Genomic DNA, 18,275 nt, shown 5'->3' with positions numbered 1-18,275 from the left:
ACAACAGTAAAAAGGCTGTTTGAATAATGACCAGTACCTTAAAATATCTGAAAGAAACTCGTGACGTAATACAGGAAATAGTCACTATCAATGATTATTACTATTTTTTATTGTTCCTTCTTTTCGGTTTACTATTAATTCCTGTGTATAGTTTTTATTATTAGCTAATGTCCGCTGAACCCGTTTCAGTTCTTGTTGGTGACACTACTACACTCTACCAAAAGCAATGTCCTCATCTTGCCTTGTGGTGAGTCCAAAATGTTTAGTGTTTAAGTTGGTTGTGATATGGTGACAGTGAGGGGCAAAGCATGTTCTTCCAATCACGTTCGTCCTCATTACACCATCCTCTAAAACTCCGTGCCAAATCTCGACACATCACATTAGTTTTATTTCTAATTAGTTCATTTATTCTCTTTGACTTGTTTGACTTTCTCGGCGTTGCTATAGATACAAGTTATAAGAATCTAAATGCAGAATGCGCATTGTGTTCTTCCACAGCGCTCTGTATTCCTTTTGTTTGTAAGTGATTGTGTCTATGGTTTAGTGGATCCAAACTGCCTTCCTGTGCGGTTGGCCTAGTGATATTGCCACTGAGCAGGCTAAGATGCCCCTGTAGGTCACGCCTTGTCTCTTCTCGTCAGTGCATGCAGGTAACATCGTGTAATGTATCCCCGCTCTCACCACAACCCTATGGCCCGGGGTTTTTGGCACAACTTGTGATCAGCGTGTGCAGCAGTGCACAGGCCGTCCTTCCTCCCTAATTGAATTATCGGAGTGCAAAAACAGGCATCAGTCGGGATTCATGTCAGACTTGCCCCTGAGCATGCGGCCAGCCAGCGAGGCAGGCAGGCGGGCAGGCAAACAGGCAAAAAGGCAAAAAGGCAGGCAGTCTCTGGGAAAGACAAGCACAGTATGTGTGCGCGCATGTGAGTCCATGTGCTAAGAGCTGGAATGTGTGCCTCTTTGTGTGTGTGAGAGCACAAGTCAGGGCCTTTTGCGCATGTGTGCGATTGTGTGAGCCGTGAGGCTCCAAAGCACTCTAATTTCCGTCTCAGAGGAAAGTGTGATTGAACACAAACCCTTTCGCCAGCGGGCCAAAACAGCCACACGCTGCAACAACACAAGAGGAGATAAAAAAAAAAAAGAAAAAAAAGGCAGAAGTCTTATTTTCTCTACTCTACTCTGTTTTTTATACACTGGCCCTTCTATGTTTTTTTGTTGTTGTTTAATTCTGATTCATTTTTCATTATCACTTTTCCTAACTGAATATCTTTGAAACTTTTCTAATGCAGTCTTTCTTTTTCTTATTTACACCAATTTACTGTTTAAATTTAATGTTGTGTTTGAGTTTAGCAAATTTATTTCATTGCTTTCCCGTGACAATCTGGGCTTGTGTGTGTGCATGTGTGCGCGTCAGTCTGTGTGCGTGCGTGTTGCGGACCATCTGGCCATGGACAGACCTGACTATGGATACAATCACAACAGATTAGAATGAGGTGGAGGGGAAAGCTCCTCTTCTCTCCTTCATTTAACTCGTCCGTCCTCGTCTCCCTTGCTTCATTTAACCTGGTCTACTTCTTTGCTCTCGACGTGTTTGTGCCTGAGTGCGTGCCCGCGTGCACGTGTCAGTGCGTGTCCAAGCGTTTGAGCACCTGTGTGTATCCCGGCCCAAGTTCCTTTCTGAAATCTGGCTAAGTGTGTTTATTTTGTGTTGGTCAGTAATTGGGAACAAGCCACCTATCGGCCGCTAATGGGACGCGTTGAGCTTTTCGGAGGCTGTGGTCAACATCAGGACTTAACCTGCTGAATGTTAATCCCTCACTGGCTAACTGTGACGCTAACGAGCGCGAACACTCTGCTGATTAAAAAGATTAATAAGGCTAATGGGCGCGAGCGGCGTCTGTTTAGGCTGGAGCACTGAGACAAACAGACAGGAGGGGGATCGGGGGCAGACAAAGGGTGGCGCTGAGAGAATGAGAGAACTCCCTTCATCTCTTCATCTGCTCCAGTCTGTTTGGCACTCGTTCGCCACGGAGTGGCTGTGACCCCTGTTTTGGCATGCCGTCAGAGTGCGCTGTATGAGTGAACGAATGCGTGTGCTTCTTTGATTGTGAGTGCGTGTGTTCAAAACTGACTCTGCATGAAAACAGATAGGAAGGAGTCACCCGGAGAATGATTTTGGCCAATTTATCCAAACGCGTCTGCAGCTCCACGGTGACGTAGCAGCTGCAGAGCCGCTCTGTCTTCTTCTCTGGGCTGCCGAGTGGGAGGGGGCGCGAGGACTAAATGCGTCCTACTGACAGAATGATACCCTGTTGTTAAAATGTGTTTTCACCAAATGAGGTGCAGAGTGCACTTGAGGCGAGATGAGAAAGCACCTCAGATTGACCTTGATGGGATGACATAGTCGGAGTGCATTGTTTCATGGTGCATACAGAAGTTGCTCTATAGCATACACAGATCAAGCATAATATTATGACCACCTAGCTTATACTGTGCATGTCTCCCCTGTGACTCAACAGAGAATGGACATCTGAAGGTGTCCCGTGGTGTATGGCAACAGAAGGTTATTGGGGAGGCGTTCCTATAGGTTGAGGGGAGGGGCCTCTGTGGATTTGAAGGGTGGGGGTACCTGATCTGGTCTAGGCGGGTGGTTCATGTCTAAGTAACATCCACACCAATGTCAGGTTCAAAAGTTTCCAAAAGAACACTGTATTGTCACAAGATGGTACATGTTATTTACTTCTCCTGTCAGTGGTCGTAATGTTGTGGCTGATGGGTGTATTTCATATAGTTATTTCCAGTGTTTCAGTGTTTGCCTATAGGTCACTAAACTTTAATCGACCACTTAAATCATATTTATTGGACTATAACACGTTCACGTAGTGCAGCCAGGAGTTTAAAACTGCTCCTTATTCATTCATTAGGTAACCACTTTAGCAGAAACTTTCTTTTTTTAAACCCTGCTTGAAAAACCACTTAAACTCATAATGTTGCCTGATGTAGCAGCTCTGCCCCTAATTGATCCTTGGGTAGTGAAAAAAAAAAACACAACATTTTTAGGCAAGTACTAGATAATAAGATAATAGATCAGAGGTTTGCACTTGCTGCATTAGGAGAATATAGATTTTGTATTTTATAAGGGCCATGTGGAAGATACTGTGCTGACACACAGACAAGGTGATCACCAATTAAAGTTGCAAACCAAAGGATGGGAAAGAAGAAAAGGGCCAAGTCGACTGGATGGTTTAAAATGAACAAATACAACGAGGAGTCACGGACTTGTGTGAGAGAGACCCCTTGGGAGTAATGCCATGTTCGTTAAAACCAAGCGGTAATTGCGGCTAAAGCTGTGGCGGCACTGGTGGTTAGAAGTGACGCCTCACGGCAAAAAAACATCTGGGTTCGAACCCACCTGTCAGTTTCTTTATGCTTAGGGTTTCCTTTTGGGTGCTGCGGCTTCCTCCCCCAGTCCAAAGATGCACTTGTTAGGTTAGCTGGTGAATATACGGTTGGTTGTGTTAGCCCTGTGATAGATTGGTGACCTGTCCGAGACGAGGTGTACCCTTGGATCAGCTGAGGCTGTATAATTCTCGCAGGACTGAAGCACCGAGAGTAACATGCAGTATTTTAGACATGCCGCTTTGTGTACCTCGATGACAAAACTGTAATTGTACATCAAATAAAAGGAAAAAAAGCTTCAATTAAAATTCTGGAAACTCTTGTCAGGTTTCGTGTGCACAGATGGCATCTCCAACAGGCAAGAGAAAACAAAATTAAACTAAAATTAAACAGAAATTTCAACTGAAAACAAAGACACAGCAACAGGCTTTCAGAAACTTGCATTCTGACTGGATGTGCCTGTTTCCCCCGAAGACGCGGCGCAGCCATTGTTTCCTCACTTATCGCAACTTTTTCCATTGATTTCTCGCAGTGCAATTTGATGTACAGACAGATGAGGAGACACAGCAGCAGCAGCAGCAAATTGTGTCTGTTAAGACAGAAATCATTAAAGCTTCTAACCATGGCCGGGGCTGCACATGCTTAATATTTCACTGTTCCAACAGATTTCTTTTTCATCATATGATTACCCCAGCGGACGAAGCTGCCTCAGCTAATTAGCCTATTTGTTGATGTTAAAATTCATAAAAGATGTTTTAAGGACGGGATTTGGCTTGTTGCCAGTCAGTAATGAGAAAAGATGTAAAATTGCAGAATCATGAAATAAAATCTACTTTTGATTGACTTTAGAAAGAAGCGTATGTCCTTAGGCTCTAACTGCCTGATTAATCTCACCTTTTAAGGAGGAATATCCTGTATCTGTATGAAGATATATTCACTGGTTATCCAGGCACAGAGATGCACCAGATATCAGCCACAACATTATGACCACTGACAGGAGAAGTAAATAGCTTCGACCAAAAATGCTCCTTAATGGCAGCACAGGAACACACAATAAAATGGTTTAGGAACAACTCAACTCACTAATGTTCTGCCCGATTTGTGTATGCTGAACTTTTCTTCTTTCTATTTATATACTGTTTTTTTGTGTGTGTGTGTGTGTTGTTTTGTTTTGTTTGGAAACCGTTTCAAATTTGTGTGAGAAAATCTCTGAATTCACAGCTTGTGGTGCTAATTATGCTGCGCTGCAAGATGCTCATCTTCTTTTGTCTCATTCCAGAGCCTTTTGGAGTCGGCATTTTGTAATGATTTAAAGTATTAAGGGCAAGTACTACATTTCCAAGAGAATGGCAAACTACACAGTGCAAAGATGGCTGTGTGTGCCTGACTATGTGGAAGTACACGTGCATCTTTATTGGTGATAATGTGATAATGGTTTTTAAATAGCACTTATAAGATAAATTGTGTCTCCACAAGATGAAGAGGCGTGAGAGAGACGTGCAATCACACTGTCAAAAATTCAAAGTTAGGATAACAAATTTTTTGTCATCAAACTGTGAATATTTAAGTTAAACACACACCAAATTGTATTTTTCATGTTTCACACAACACATTTCCACCATTCAATTAATGCAGTTAATATTAACCAGTGGTTACAGGGCTGCAAATAACACTCTGCAATCGGCCACTAAATGGAGATGAGCGCAGTGAGTCAGTGTAATGTATGGGCCTAACAAGCAGTTCAGGTGCTACTGCCTCAGTGTACAGCCACATCGCCATCTAGTGACGCTGAAAAGAAACACCAGCCCCAAAAGCTGGCAGTTGAAGTTCCACAAGCAGCAGCTTCAGTGCAGGATAGAGCTGACCTTGTGAGTGTCATTGGAGGCTTGTGAACATCCATTCACGTATTCTATACACAGACGAGGTGTACACACAAACACACATATCACACACACAAATGCACGAACACATGAAAGAGGCACAAAGAAAGAAAGAAATCACACAAATCCTGGGAAGACGCTCAAATACAACATAATGGTATCAATGGTCTACGGACATATATATACATATATACATATATATGTATATATGTTTTTTGAGTTTATAAACACAAAAAAAAACAAAGTTAAACCAAAAGAAGGACAAAAACGAAGGTCTCTGATACGTTTGCTTCCTGATGAATGACCTTTAATCTTTAATTATCTTCATTGACATTGTGTCAAGAAACCCGAACCCGAGTTGATTTTGAGCTTATGAAGTGTTTCATAATTAATAACATTTGACCACTTTTAACCATCCCTGGACAAATTCATGTCTCTTACTTCATTTATGAGGCATCGCTCAACACCTTCCAGCATATCTCATCTCATAAATACTTCCATAACCCTTGTCAGACTCGACCACAACTCCACTTCTCAGTGCTCCCTGCTAGTATGTTGCAGTGTTACCAATGCAGGCTGGCAACATAACCCCTACTGTTTTTTTCTTCTGACTAGTAAATCACTGCATATAAGGTGCTGGTATACATTTAAAATGAAGAGTTTAGTAAGTAAATCCTATGCTTTTCAAATTTTTTCCCTCATTTATTTGTAACTTGGTTCACTGGTTCATAATATCAGCCTTTTTGTGCATCCTGGTAAACAAAGTGCACAATAATAAAGCCAACATCATTACTCTGATGACGAGTAATTCCACTGAATGAATGTTTAAATTTTCACAGTGCCCCGGAGGCCTGAATAAATGGTTTACTGTGTAGTTTCAATTGCAGGAGCAAATGCAAAGCATTTACACACACACACACACACACACACACACACACACACACACGCGCGCGATGACAAACAGAGGTCTGCAGAGGTTGACCAAGCAGTTGACATTTAACAAGATGGAAACAGTTGTGGTTTTTGCAACCCTCACCCTCTCGCTCGACGGTGCGAAGGGGCTCGAGCTGAGAGCTGTAAAGCTGCAAATCCTCCGGATAACATCTGCGCTGGCTTGCGTACAGACCCTTTTATGAAACTATGCGCAACCTCCAGCGTGCAGACAGACACAGGGGAAGGACACGAGCGGTTGTGAGACGCTTCCTTTTCAGACCGCCGTGCGTTTTCGTTGTGTTCATTTTTCAGTCGACTTTAGTTCATTTTAATCAGCATCACTTAATAAGGCTCCAGGCACCTCTCTGTCTCAGAACCGTTTCTGTTTACCAGTCTCCTTGGACTGCAGCTTTAGAAATCTAGGCGGCATCTCGCACAACAAAACAAAACAGTCAGGATTTCAGATTTCATTCAGATATCCACGTGTTATTGGAACCCTTTAAGTCACAAAAATCACCTAAAAGCACCAGTCGACAACTAATCAAGTAAATGCCAAGAGGACAGCTCATGAGTTTCATTTTCGGTCGACCTGAGCATACTTACATTATGAGTTCATAAAGCCATTTGTCAATTACTTTAACACATATCATCACTGAAGGGGATTTGTATGTGGATGGTGGCCAAGAGTGTCATCTGTGTCCCAGTTCTGTGAAGCCCCAATGTTTGGTCAGTGTATGTACTTGAGTCAGATCCCACATATGCAGATGACTAGATCAGAGCAGAGTCTATGAATGATGCAGTAGTATGGTTTTGGATTTAGAATTTAGTCAGCGGAAACCTATTTTTGTGAAGAGAAAGACGAGAACATTGTCTCTATCCCTATTCCATCCTGTCATCTTACCCATATTCGCTGTGAACTCTGTCTCTTAAAATTTATTTTTATGAAGAACTGTGCCAAATGTGTGGAATCCCTAATATCTACATGAGTTATGTCCATTTTTTTCTTCTTTTCAGTTCAGGAAGTGAGTACCACGCACACATCAATGGGAGGAGGTCAGGGTTGAGTGTGCGCACACAACACAGGACTGTTGTTTACGACCTCACTCTCCTATATGACTGTACCCTTTGGTATAGATTTTAGTTTTATCCCCCACATGTTCACTCTCTGACCAAATCTTTTGCCAAAAAAATAAAAAAAATTCACTATCACTTGCTGTGTTTCCATTGCCCCGAGAAATGTGCAAAACATAAATATAGCAATAAAAAACTGCTGATGGAAACACCTCCACTTCAGGAGGTGGTTTCTTACACGTATCGATGTAAAAGTTTATCGCAAAAGTACAGTGGAAACAATTTTTTTCAAAATTTCCCCGTCACTGGCATCACCGGAGATGACGCAGGGGGGTCATATGACCAGTTCATTTTAGGTCCATCTTCCTCAGAGTGAAGTCTCACGTGAAGAGAATTTAAGAGAGTTATGGGATATCGTGAGATGAGACTTACAGAGAGTTACACCTCATTCGCAAAACACCTTTCTGTGGAAACACATACAAAGACCAATCGCTTTTATTTAGCAAAAAACTGTAATGGTAACACAGCTACTGACAGATAAACATCCTCATCCTTGTAGACGGGGTGAGCAAAACTAACTTAATGCATCTTCGTGTAATGAAAACAGTGAGACCAATGTGCTCTTGCTAATTACCAATGTATGAATATACTTGTACAGGTGTATTGAAAAATATATGTTTAAGTATTTTGCATTATGGCTGAAGACTGTAAAAAAAACGGCCGATGCCGCCTCCAAACCACAACACATTTCAACTGGGAAAGATAGAAAAGTCAGGTGAGCAATTCATACCCAGACCAAGGCCAAGTGACCGCAGTCGGGGACTGAAAGTAGCTCAGTGCCCAGAAACTCACCGTTCCAGCAGAAATCGCCTCCTCCAACTTGAGACCCAACCTTGTCCTCTGGTTCAGTTCTTTATACTGTGTCTCCAGTGTGGAACTAATAGTTCCCTGAGAGCACTTTGTGGATGAGGCACATGAACAAAAGATGCTGCACTGAGCCAGCCTTGCAACGGAAGCAGAGAACTGAGGCTGGAAATATTAAAGTACAGCATGACGAAATGGGCTGAAGGGAATTTGCGGCGAGCCTCGCGGCAAATCTGCCAAAAGTGGGAATCAGAGGGAAGGCTCACATGAAGGCAATTAAAGAGCTCACCACTATTGATAGGAAGGATCAGTGACCAAAAAGCTATTGCATCACCTGGGCTACGGCTTGATCACCAAGAGAGCTGAACAGTGGGCTTTGTCGGACGCACAGCAGCGCCTCGTCAGTCCTACCTCAGCGGAAGATGTATTGTGTTTCACTGCGGTTCACAGCTGAGGATGTGTCTCAGTGGAAATAGAATCATCAGGTGGTCAGGTTGAAAAACGAACAACTCCCGCTTAAGGATCAACATCGATCAGTAACCTCTGGGGCTGAAAAGTGAAGCCAACACGTTGTCAAAAACTGTAAATGTACTACTATAGTCTGGTACAAAGCACAGTTTAGATCTCAGCAGCTAATTTCCTCATTTGTTAGAATGAAACCAGGATAAATTTATATAAATAAGTTGTTTAAAACACATCATTGCTTATAGATATAGATAATTAAGGGTGTGGCTGCTTTGAATGATATGTGAGTGCTGTTATAGGGCAATATCTCAGCTCTCCCTTTATACCTTATTAGGTCAGAGCATTGGCCGTATATAATATGAACAAACCCATCGTGATGTCACTCATTGGATTCAAAAATGAAACCTGAAGTGGGCGGAGCCCACGGTCGCCATGTTGTATGAGCTGTACACTTGGATACTCCAAGTATGGACATTGGGGTCGTGTTGGACCCGCCCACTTAACTCCCCGCTACCTGTTAGCTCAGGCCACCGCCTGTCACTCCATGGGGGAACCCTTAATTATGCAAAATTTTAAACCTAACTAAAAAATAAACAAATAAGTTGTCATGAACAGTGAGACCGAGGAGGTTGCCGCTTGGGTCAGATATAGGCAGAGTTAGCAATGTGGAGAACCTATAGAGGGTTTGTCAGTTTTATGTCTTCTGAAGAAGCTACTTGGATTAGTGGCAAAACGTCTTCAAGTAACTTTACAAGTCCAGTCGCCTTTTTTTTTTTTTTTAACATTTTTGGATATGCCATGACGTGGATGACTGAGAACCTGTTTGACGGTCTTTATAACATACTATCTTAGACACAGATTCAGTGCTGATCTGGAATGAAAAAACTAATTCGGTGGATCAAAACAAGACATTGTGTATTATTAGATCCTTAAAATGAGTTTCAGAAGTCAAGCTAAAATCAATTACTACTTATTACTTGTCGATACGCGGGACCTCACTGAGTTTTAGCAAGTGTCCCAGTTCATCTGCTGTTGGCAGTAAACTGATCTGGAAATAACAGTGGTTTGTAAAATAATAGAACAAGAGTAGCCGCACAGTATCCCTCCACGGAAAATATTGATACGAAATACTGTTGTAAATGAGAGATTTTTTTTTTTTTACCCTTAAAAGCCTGGCTCTATTACATCTCAAAGACCTCCTGGTGCTATATGATCCCAACAGATCAATTCAAACCCAAAGTTCAGGCTTACTTGTGGTTCTTGGTGATTACAAACGTAGAAAGCGAGATGGTAGATGTCCTGTGGAACCAGCTCCTGGCTTGGGTACAGGAGGGACACTGAACCATCTCTTTGTTACGCTACTACAGGCCTAGGCTGCTTGGGGATGATGCACTAAGCACCTATCCTCTAATTTCAATTTTATTTTAATATTTGTTTTTACAACATATTCATTTGTGTGCTTCTACTGTAAAGCATGTTAATAGCTTTGTGTCACCCTCTATCTCCTTTTCGTTCCACTCCCCTCCCCCTCTCCTCATGCTTTAGTGAGATATATGTATCTGTCACAGATGTGTGTTTATCTCGTTCCTAACGCCGCTCTCTTCTCGCTCTCTACCCGCATGATCTCAATCACATGGGTTCCTATATTTGAGCTCAAGGTTTCTTCATGTGAAAAGGGTGTTTTTTGTTTTGTTTTTTCTTTTCTGCCACAATCGCTCATGGTCTTGCTCTAGGGGATTCAGACTGGGTTTTGTAAAGCGTCTTGAGACAATTTGTATTGTTATTGATGGCGTATAAATAAAATTGAATTGAATTTCACCAGGTCAGATTAATGGGAAAATCAGAGTCGGGGAGCTGGATCTGCATCTCATTCAAGTGTGCAGAAAAAAAAGGGGTCTAAACGCGACTCCATGCTATATACTCATGTACGTGATACAGACGCATTCAGCATTAACAAACAGTGTGTTTCTGTCATAAGTCTACTTTATTGTTTTGTGTCTTGTCATGGTCTTATGATAGTGTGGCCAAACACACTACCATAGTGTCATCTGAACTGTTCTCCACGTATAAATGTATGATGTTGAAGAAGAAGTTGAGGTCACCACTGTGAAAAGATTTTTTATTTTTATCATCACAGACGTAGCTTCTTGCATCTTCTACGTCAACTCCTCTGCAGCGTCTTTTCAAAAGTCGGCCTCTGCTGTGTAAGTGGTGAAACCTCAGTTGGGTGTAATATATCAGTGTGCAATGTTATTGTGCATTTAGAGAGGAAACTCGAAGATATTTTTGTGTGGCGCTAGCAGTAAACAACCCCAAGAAAAAAAATGTTCCACTAGACTGGCCAATCACAGCCCCTCTTTCCTTTAATGGAAAAGTTTGACATCTGTCATAATATGTGAGTGACAGTGTTTTCATGGTCTTTCACCACTCGGACACCATCACCTATGGACGGGCTTTGTGCTTTTGCAGTCGTCCTCTTAGGTAAATTCTTTTGTTGAATGTTTGAAGAACAGTTGTTGGATTTCTATTGACATTGGTGAACAACAGCGACAACTTTCAGTCTGTTTTGTGTTTGTATTTTTTTTTTTATTGTTTTGCAGCTTTTTCCTGGAGTCAGCATTGGATTTATGGATCGAAGGTGACTGTTCGTCCAGGAGACAACGTCACTCTCTACTGTGACTGCAGACCATCATCTGGAGTATACATAGTGTGGTTCAGGAACTGTTCCCATGAGAACCAGCCTACTTTTGTTTTAAGTGTAAAAGATCATTATCGGTGGACTGACGCCCATTTTAAATTTGTAAAGAACGTTTCTACTGATTCCTATGACCTGCTGATCAGGAACATCACCAGTGCTGATGAAGGTCTCTACTACTGTGGAACTGAAAAGACCAAGGTGGAGGATAAAGAATTCATCACTACTAGACATATTTACAAGTATGGCAACACCACAACGACGGTCACAGTAGGTGAGTGTTTTTTCCTTATACCTAATCTGTGTGAAGATAGTTTTAGTGGGTGAAATAATTAAGTAAGTAATTGACAAAAAAATTGATTATTGTTTATTTATTTGTTGTTTTTTTTTACAAGGAATACCTCCAAAATCAGAAAGTGAAATGAGTCATCTTTACCAAATATATATTTTTTGTTACTATTTATTGTTTTTAATTTATGAACAAACAGAAAAAATATGAAATATATTAAAATGTAATAATTCTTATTGGCATAAATAAGACATTACTCAAATGTTGTTCAGAAGGATTTTTTTAATGTGAAAAGCATGTAAAAGGTAAAATAGATAAATAAATAAAAAATCTAATTAATTTCTGAATGAAGAACACATATGTAAGTAAAAATGGCGGGGGCAATAATTTTTTATGCCCAAAGTTGACTTCTCAGTCACATGGATTCTTATGTACAGTTGGACATTTCATGGAAGAACTTGTGCACATTTCTCCTCACAAACTCGCATAAAAACTTTATTTCTCTTTTGCTTTTAAATCAGAGTTGAGTTCGCCTAATTATACCAACCCGGTGTTTGATCCAGACTCCACTGAGCCTCGTCCTCCAAGCTGTAGCGTGTGCTGGATGCTGCTGTTCTCTCTGTGTCCACTCTTTGCCGGTGTCTCCTCTCTCCTCTCCTCTCTGCTGGTTTGTCACCTCTGTAGGAAAAGAGGTAACTACTGTAATTACTGGACCTTACTGTTAACACTGCTCTAATTAACGTCAGGGTAAGTCTTTAATAACCAAAAAAAAAATAATAATAATAATTCCAATTCAGGTGAAAAACTTCAAGCTGATCATCCAAACCCTGAAGCTACAAGCCCAACACAACAAAATCAGGTAATTTAATCACAGCCAGATGGTCGTCATAGTAAAATGTCGTCGGCGCTTGATGGTGATTCTTACAAACAAACGTCTGACTTTAGGGTGAAGACGTGTGTTACGCTGCGCTGGAAATTCGTCAGCCATCACGGAGACCAAAGAAGGAAAGACTCCGGAGTTCTGACTTCAGCACATATTCTGCTGTGAGAACTTCTGGGATGGAGAAGGACTAAAGCAAGAAGAAGAAATGCTTTTATGATGATTTGCCAGTGTGGGGAAAACAAACATTTGATCTTCTTCAATGTGTGTGTGTGTGTGTGTGTGTGTGTGTTCCCAGCAGAACATTCTATTATCACAAGATAGTCATTGTTATTTACTTCTCCTGTCAGTAGTTTTAATGTTGCGGCTGATCGGTGTGTAAACGTGGTACACTTGCCTTTTCAATCATTTCTTGACCAAAACATCTGTAGATCCATATTCTCTTCTAGCTTAGCCTTGTTCTTGTTGGAACCAATCTCTAATATTTCGCAGTGGTTGTTGTGGCTGCTTCTGTCTATAAACACATGATTGCTGTTTTTTGGCAATTTCCTGTTTTTATCTGAGTTTAGCCACGAGCCACAACGGTCACCTGTAGGCTTTGATACAGTTCAACTCTGAAACTGATACTTCAACAACAAACATAACCCAAAAATACCACATTTGCTTTTATGATATATTACACCAACGCGACAATGTCTAGATTTTCTGTAAAGATTTTTTTTGTTTTTTTTGTGTGTGTGTGTTGTTCAATAATTCAAAGTGATACATTGCAGGAAAACTACAATAAACTGGCAACTGACAATATTCAGCATATTATAATATAATACTCACGCCTGTAATGGCTTAGCCCGGAGTAAATATCAGCATTTTCTCAGTGTGGCTTGTTTATATTAAGCCGCATCTGAAAGTTGTAACCACAAAAGAAAATGTTCCATTCCACTTGCAAATCACGAGCTACGTTACCTTCAATGGAAAAATTCTGCGGCATGTCATAACAGCCGTGAGTTAGACCTGTTAAGCTTTCTTTCAGTTTCAGGTCATCATCACTCATGAACGTGCACGGCTGTATTATTGTTCTCACGGGTAATTTTAGATTTTAAATGAACATTCAAATCTGTGTTTGAACTATTCTGCTGAATCCTTTCGACCTTCTGACCATAAACGTCAATGATTAATTTGAGGATAATTGTGATTTTGATATCTGAGGAAACACTAAAACTATCACAAAAAAATTTAATATTACACTTAGATAAAATCTAATCAACAGTAACCAGAGGCATTAAACTGAATGATATTTGGAGGATTTCTCTGTGGTGGCTGTGGCTGTGGCTGAGTAGGTAGAGCAGGGTGTCCACAAACCAGAGCTAATGGCTCGATCCCTGGCACATGGACCACATATCCAAATACCCATGTGCAGGGGTCTTCAACATTTTTCAGCCCAGTGACCCCCAAACTGACTACTATATGTGTTCTATATTAAACTCGGCCTAGTGCTATTTATAAACGTACATAATTTTTAGCATTTTGCATTCAATATTAAGCTATTCGAATAATGCAAAGGTTCAAATATTCATTTTCAGTCGACATGTCATATGAGGCCTTGTTGTTGACTAAGCAGTGGTGGGGTGGGTCCTGTTTTCTATAGGAGGCTTAGATTGACAGGTCTCAGCTGAGACAGCTCCTGTATCGCTTTAAGAGGGAAATGCTGAAAGACAGATAACAGCCGTCTGCCTCCATTTATCTTTACTGAAATATGTTGGATTCATGTTAATATGTATTTAAATAAATTCAAATTTTTGGGGGGAAATAAAAACAAAATATAAGAAATGTCTGATCAACCAAAGATTTTGCGACCCCCCCTACAGTACCCCCGTCGACTCCCTGTTGAAGACCCATGCCCTCGTGTAAGACAGTGAACCCTGAGTTACTCCCAGTTGATGACACAATGTATGTAAACGAGTGGGCAACAGTGACACTGTGACAGTAAAATGAAGGTAGAGAAGCGCCATCTACTTTTTATACCGTCAGTGCTGAACCAGGACAAATAATAGTCACCATGCACCAGAAATTAAAGAAAAATCCTGTCACAACATCTATTTCACAGATCTGTTAGATCCAGATTCTCACCTCAATCAAAAGTGTGACAAGTGCTGGACGCTGCCGTTCTCTCTGTTGTCCTGTCTTCTTTCATTCGTTCTGTTTTTGGTTCAACCTGTCACAGAAAAGCCACCTGCTTTGTTCGAACTGGTTTGTATCCAGAAGGTGAAAGTTCAGCTTCGCTGTCACCTTATGATGATACACAAAAGCATTTCAGTTGAATCCTTTCTGCTCTGCATACGCTTTCATGATGAATGGACTGTTTGCTTTCTCTGAGATCGTACCCACAGAAGCGCTGAATGCAAATCGATCCAGGCTCCAGTGAGCCTCATCGTTACATCAGCGAGACCCCGCGGGCTGCGCTCTGTGCTGGAGGCTGCTCTTCTGCCTGTGTCCAGCTGTTGCTGTCCCCTCTTCTCTTGTGGTTCACCAAGTTTTTGCCAGAAATCCAGTGCCTGCTGCTGTTTCTGTCACCTTCCATCTTTCCTCTGTTCATTTTATATCAGTGATTCTTATGTTCAATATTTGATGCTCAATCCATCCATCGCTGCAGCAAAAAATAGCTCGAGGTGACGAGAAACGACATGGCAGCCACCGTCAAGCAAACAAACTGATAGCAGCCTGAATATTACAAATGCTGTCGATATCAGTATACACCGATCAGGCGTAACATTATGACCACCCTGCTAATGTTTTGAGGGCCTCCAAAACAGTTGTGACTCATCAGAGAATGGACGTGGGCCTTCTGAGGTTGTTCTGTGGTGTCCGATTACAGAATGTTGTTAATGGAGGTCTTTGGGATGTGGTTGACATCCACACCAATGCCAGGTCCAAACGTTTCCCAGCAGAACACTGAACTGTCACAAGATGATCAAGTACTTCTCCTGTCAGTGGTCGTAATGTTATGCCTGATCGGTGGATCCTTTCCTGGTTTTCAGTCTGACTTTTGATCGTCAGCACAAACAGCTAATGAAATTTGTAGTTACCCCTCGAAAAACAGAGTGAAAACGTTTATTTTGTGTTTTACACAGGCAGTCAGCTTGAATTCCACTACGTTGATTGAAATTCTTTACCAGTCTTCTACCCAGTTCGTAATAAGACACGGCAGCTGGTCTTGAGGGTTATCCCCCTCATTTATCGTCAGTCACACCCTTTATCAGAAAGAATCTGACTCGAAGTAATGACTTTATTTATTGGAAATACTTGACTCAGTTTAAAAAAAAAAAAAAAAAAAGGTTTGAAGAACATTAGACGGTGAAGCCAGCCATAACCACATCATGCAGTGATCAGTAGAGCAGACAGGAAAACCACACTGACAATCAGCCCCTCATGTGAAGGCAGAGATCAGTTCGCAGACACACCGAAGCTTGAGCACTAACAAACACATCAAAGAAAACAATGTCTACCCTGATGTCTTCAGTATTATTTATTGGTTTGTCCTGTTGACTGGTAGAGCACAGTTTATGTTTGTGACAGTACAGTGAGGGTTTTTATTTTGTGCCTGTGTCATATAAACAAAAACTGTTTGGTTACAGTTACAGTGCATACCCATCTTTCTGTGTAGGTGGGTGGTTCATATCTAAATAACATCCACATGAATGCCAGGTCCAAACGTTCAATCAGTGGTCATAAAGTTATGCCTGGCTGGTGTATTAGCATCAATAACTCCTATTAAAAGTCTCCTGACCTCTAGTGGAGATGTTGGGCACATGTAATAAAAACAAAAAGACCACAAGACAAGAGAGGAGAGCAACATAACCTAGACTATTTGACTGTTTGCCTGTTGTAAACATTCATCTGCATAGTTCACAGTGTGCACCATGTCATTTCATTGTTTTTTCCCTATTGTTCATATATATATATATATATATATGACCTAATTTCCCTTCAGGGAATAATATAATATATATATTATATATATTATATATATTATTATTATATATTATATATTATTATATATAGCTCTTGGCACAAAGTTACTCACGGATAAAGAAGGTATGTTTGTGGATTTTTTGCGGTTTACATGCTCAGGGTTTCCTCTTGTTAAATTCTTTCTCTACATGTGCAAATATTTACCTGTAAATCCTTCGTCTAATTATGCGCTGGATGTATCAGACTATAAATGTCAAACTGAACATACAGCCTGCAAATGATGGTACCAAGTCCTGTTTCAGTGTTTGCTAATCACAAATATTACACGTTTTGCTACAGGCTTTCTACGACTGTAGAACTGAACAGACTGAGTTTGAGGATAAAGAATCCATTACTTAAAGCAGTATTTACAGAGATCATTTCAACAAGGATCATATTAGTTTGTACTGTGTGTGTGTGTGTGTGCGTGTGTGTGTGTGTGTGTGTGTGTGTGTGTGTGTGTGTGCGCACTTGCATGTGTGCATATTATTATTAGACTGTCTCTCATGACAAGCAGTGTTTGGTACAGCTGTTTGACCTGCAGCTTTCTAAAGAGTAGATCCGCCGCATAGACGTCGTCAAATGGCTTTATAATAGCTAAATATGAGTTGTTGTGGTGACTGGCTGCTCCACGGTCCAGAGTATAATTGGCCGTTTTTGACTACTTTTGGTTTTGCCTTTTTCCTCAAATTTAACCTTAAAAATGATTTACAGTACCTTGTTTGTAACACCTTGGACCTAAAACCACACTAAAATCATAAAATCAAACAGAGTAGGAAAAAGTTAGATTTCACTGTGAAAATCACAAATATGTCTACTGAAACATTTTATAACTTTGAATGCAATAAAACTATCAATAAGTAATCATATCTAAAAGTCCCAAATCTCTGGAGTCACTGAATATGGCATCACTCCCACAACTTTTCCCACAACTTTTCGAGCATCTGAAACTAGCTAGCGATCTCCGCTTGCTAGCGTTTTGCTTTTCACCGTGGACCAACGTGACAGCGATATTCAGGAAAAAGTGTGGCGTAAATTATTTATAATAGGTCTAGTTTTACTTACCCTACCAGCAAAATTTACTGGAATATAGGTTGAAGTTGGCACTTTCTACAAAAGTTGAAATGGAGTCTCGCTGCTACGTCGTCTTAAATGGGTCATGTGATTTGGGACTCCAGAGGGTTAAGGTAACACTAGAGTAACAAATATGAGTGGTTATAGCACAAAACAAAATAACATGGTTATACACAGATCAGGCGTAACAATGTGACAGAAGAAGTACATAACATGACCACCTTGTTACAATGCAATGTTCTGCTGGGAAACTTTTGAACCTTCGCATTCATGTGGATGTTACATGTACCACCCACCCAGACCAGACCAGACACCCCCACCCCAGGGCAATGACACTCAGGATGTAGCAGGATGCAGTCTGACACAGATACACGCACAAAAAAACAGTTGAGGAACAACAACAAAAAAAAAACATGAAAAACAGCACAAGGTGTTGACCTGGCCTCCAAATTCATCAGATCCCAATCAAATATCTATGAGATGCACTGAAACAAGCCTGATCCACATTATGCCTGATCAGTGTATAACTGACGTGAAAATGTGTGTAGAGCTCGTCTTGTGTCAGCTCCAGTTTCATGTGCTGGTATGGCTGCTCTGCATGAACCACAGTTTAAATTAGGTCACTCGTTCTTCACAGCATAGATTCATCTCGTGTCCCTACATCACACTTAGACTTGCTTTATTGTCATTCAACAAACATACCATCGGTGCATA

The 18,275-nt window shown here is 41.0% G+C and overlaps 1 protein-coding gene across 2 annotated transcripts; it reads left to right on the top strand.

Annotated features, from left to right (window-relative positions):
- Positions 1–11,033: 11,033 nt before the first annotated feature.
- LOC125004397 lies at positions 11,034–12,896 on the top strand. 2 transcript variants are annotated; one of them, XR_007112330.1, is made up of 5 exons: positions 11,034–11,096; positions 11,216–11,580; positions 12,121–12,291; positions 12,397–12,458; positions 12,545–12,896. XR_007112330.1 is itself a non-coding variant. In XM_047578959.1 (5 exons), exons 1-5 carry the CDS (start codon positions 11,060–11,062, stop codon positions 12,671–12,673), a joined length of 768 nt encoding a protein of 255 aa, XP_047434915.1. In that variant the 5' UTR covers positions 11,040–11,059; the 3' UTR covers positions 12,674–12,896. The 2 variants fall into 2 exon arrangements, 1 of the variants encoding a protein (XP_047434915.1); XM_047578959.1 differs by having other exon boundaries at positions 11,040–11,096; positions 11,216–11,584.
- The last annotated feature ends 5,379 nt before the right edge of the window (positions 12,897–18,275 follow it).

This window comes from Mugil cephalus, chromosome 2 (genome assembly GCF_022458985.1).
Source record: "Mugil cephalus isolate CIBA_MC_2020 chromosome 2, CIBA_Mcephalus_1.1, whole genome shotgun sequence".
Taxonomy (NCBI): Eukaryota; Metazoa; Chordata; class Actinopteri; order Mugiliformes; family Mugilidae; genus Mugil; species Mugil cephalus.
This window is presented reverse-complemented; position numbering and strand designations above follow the sequence as displayed.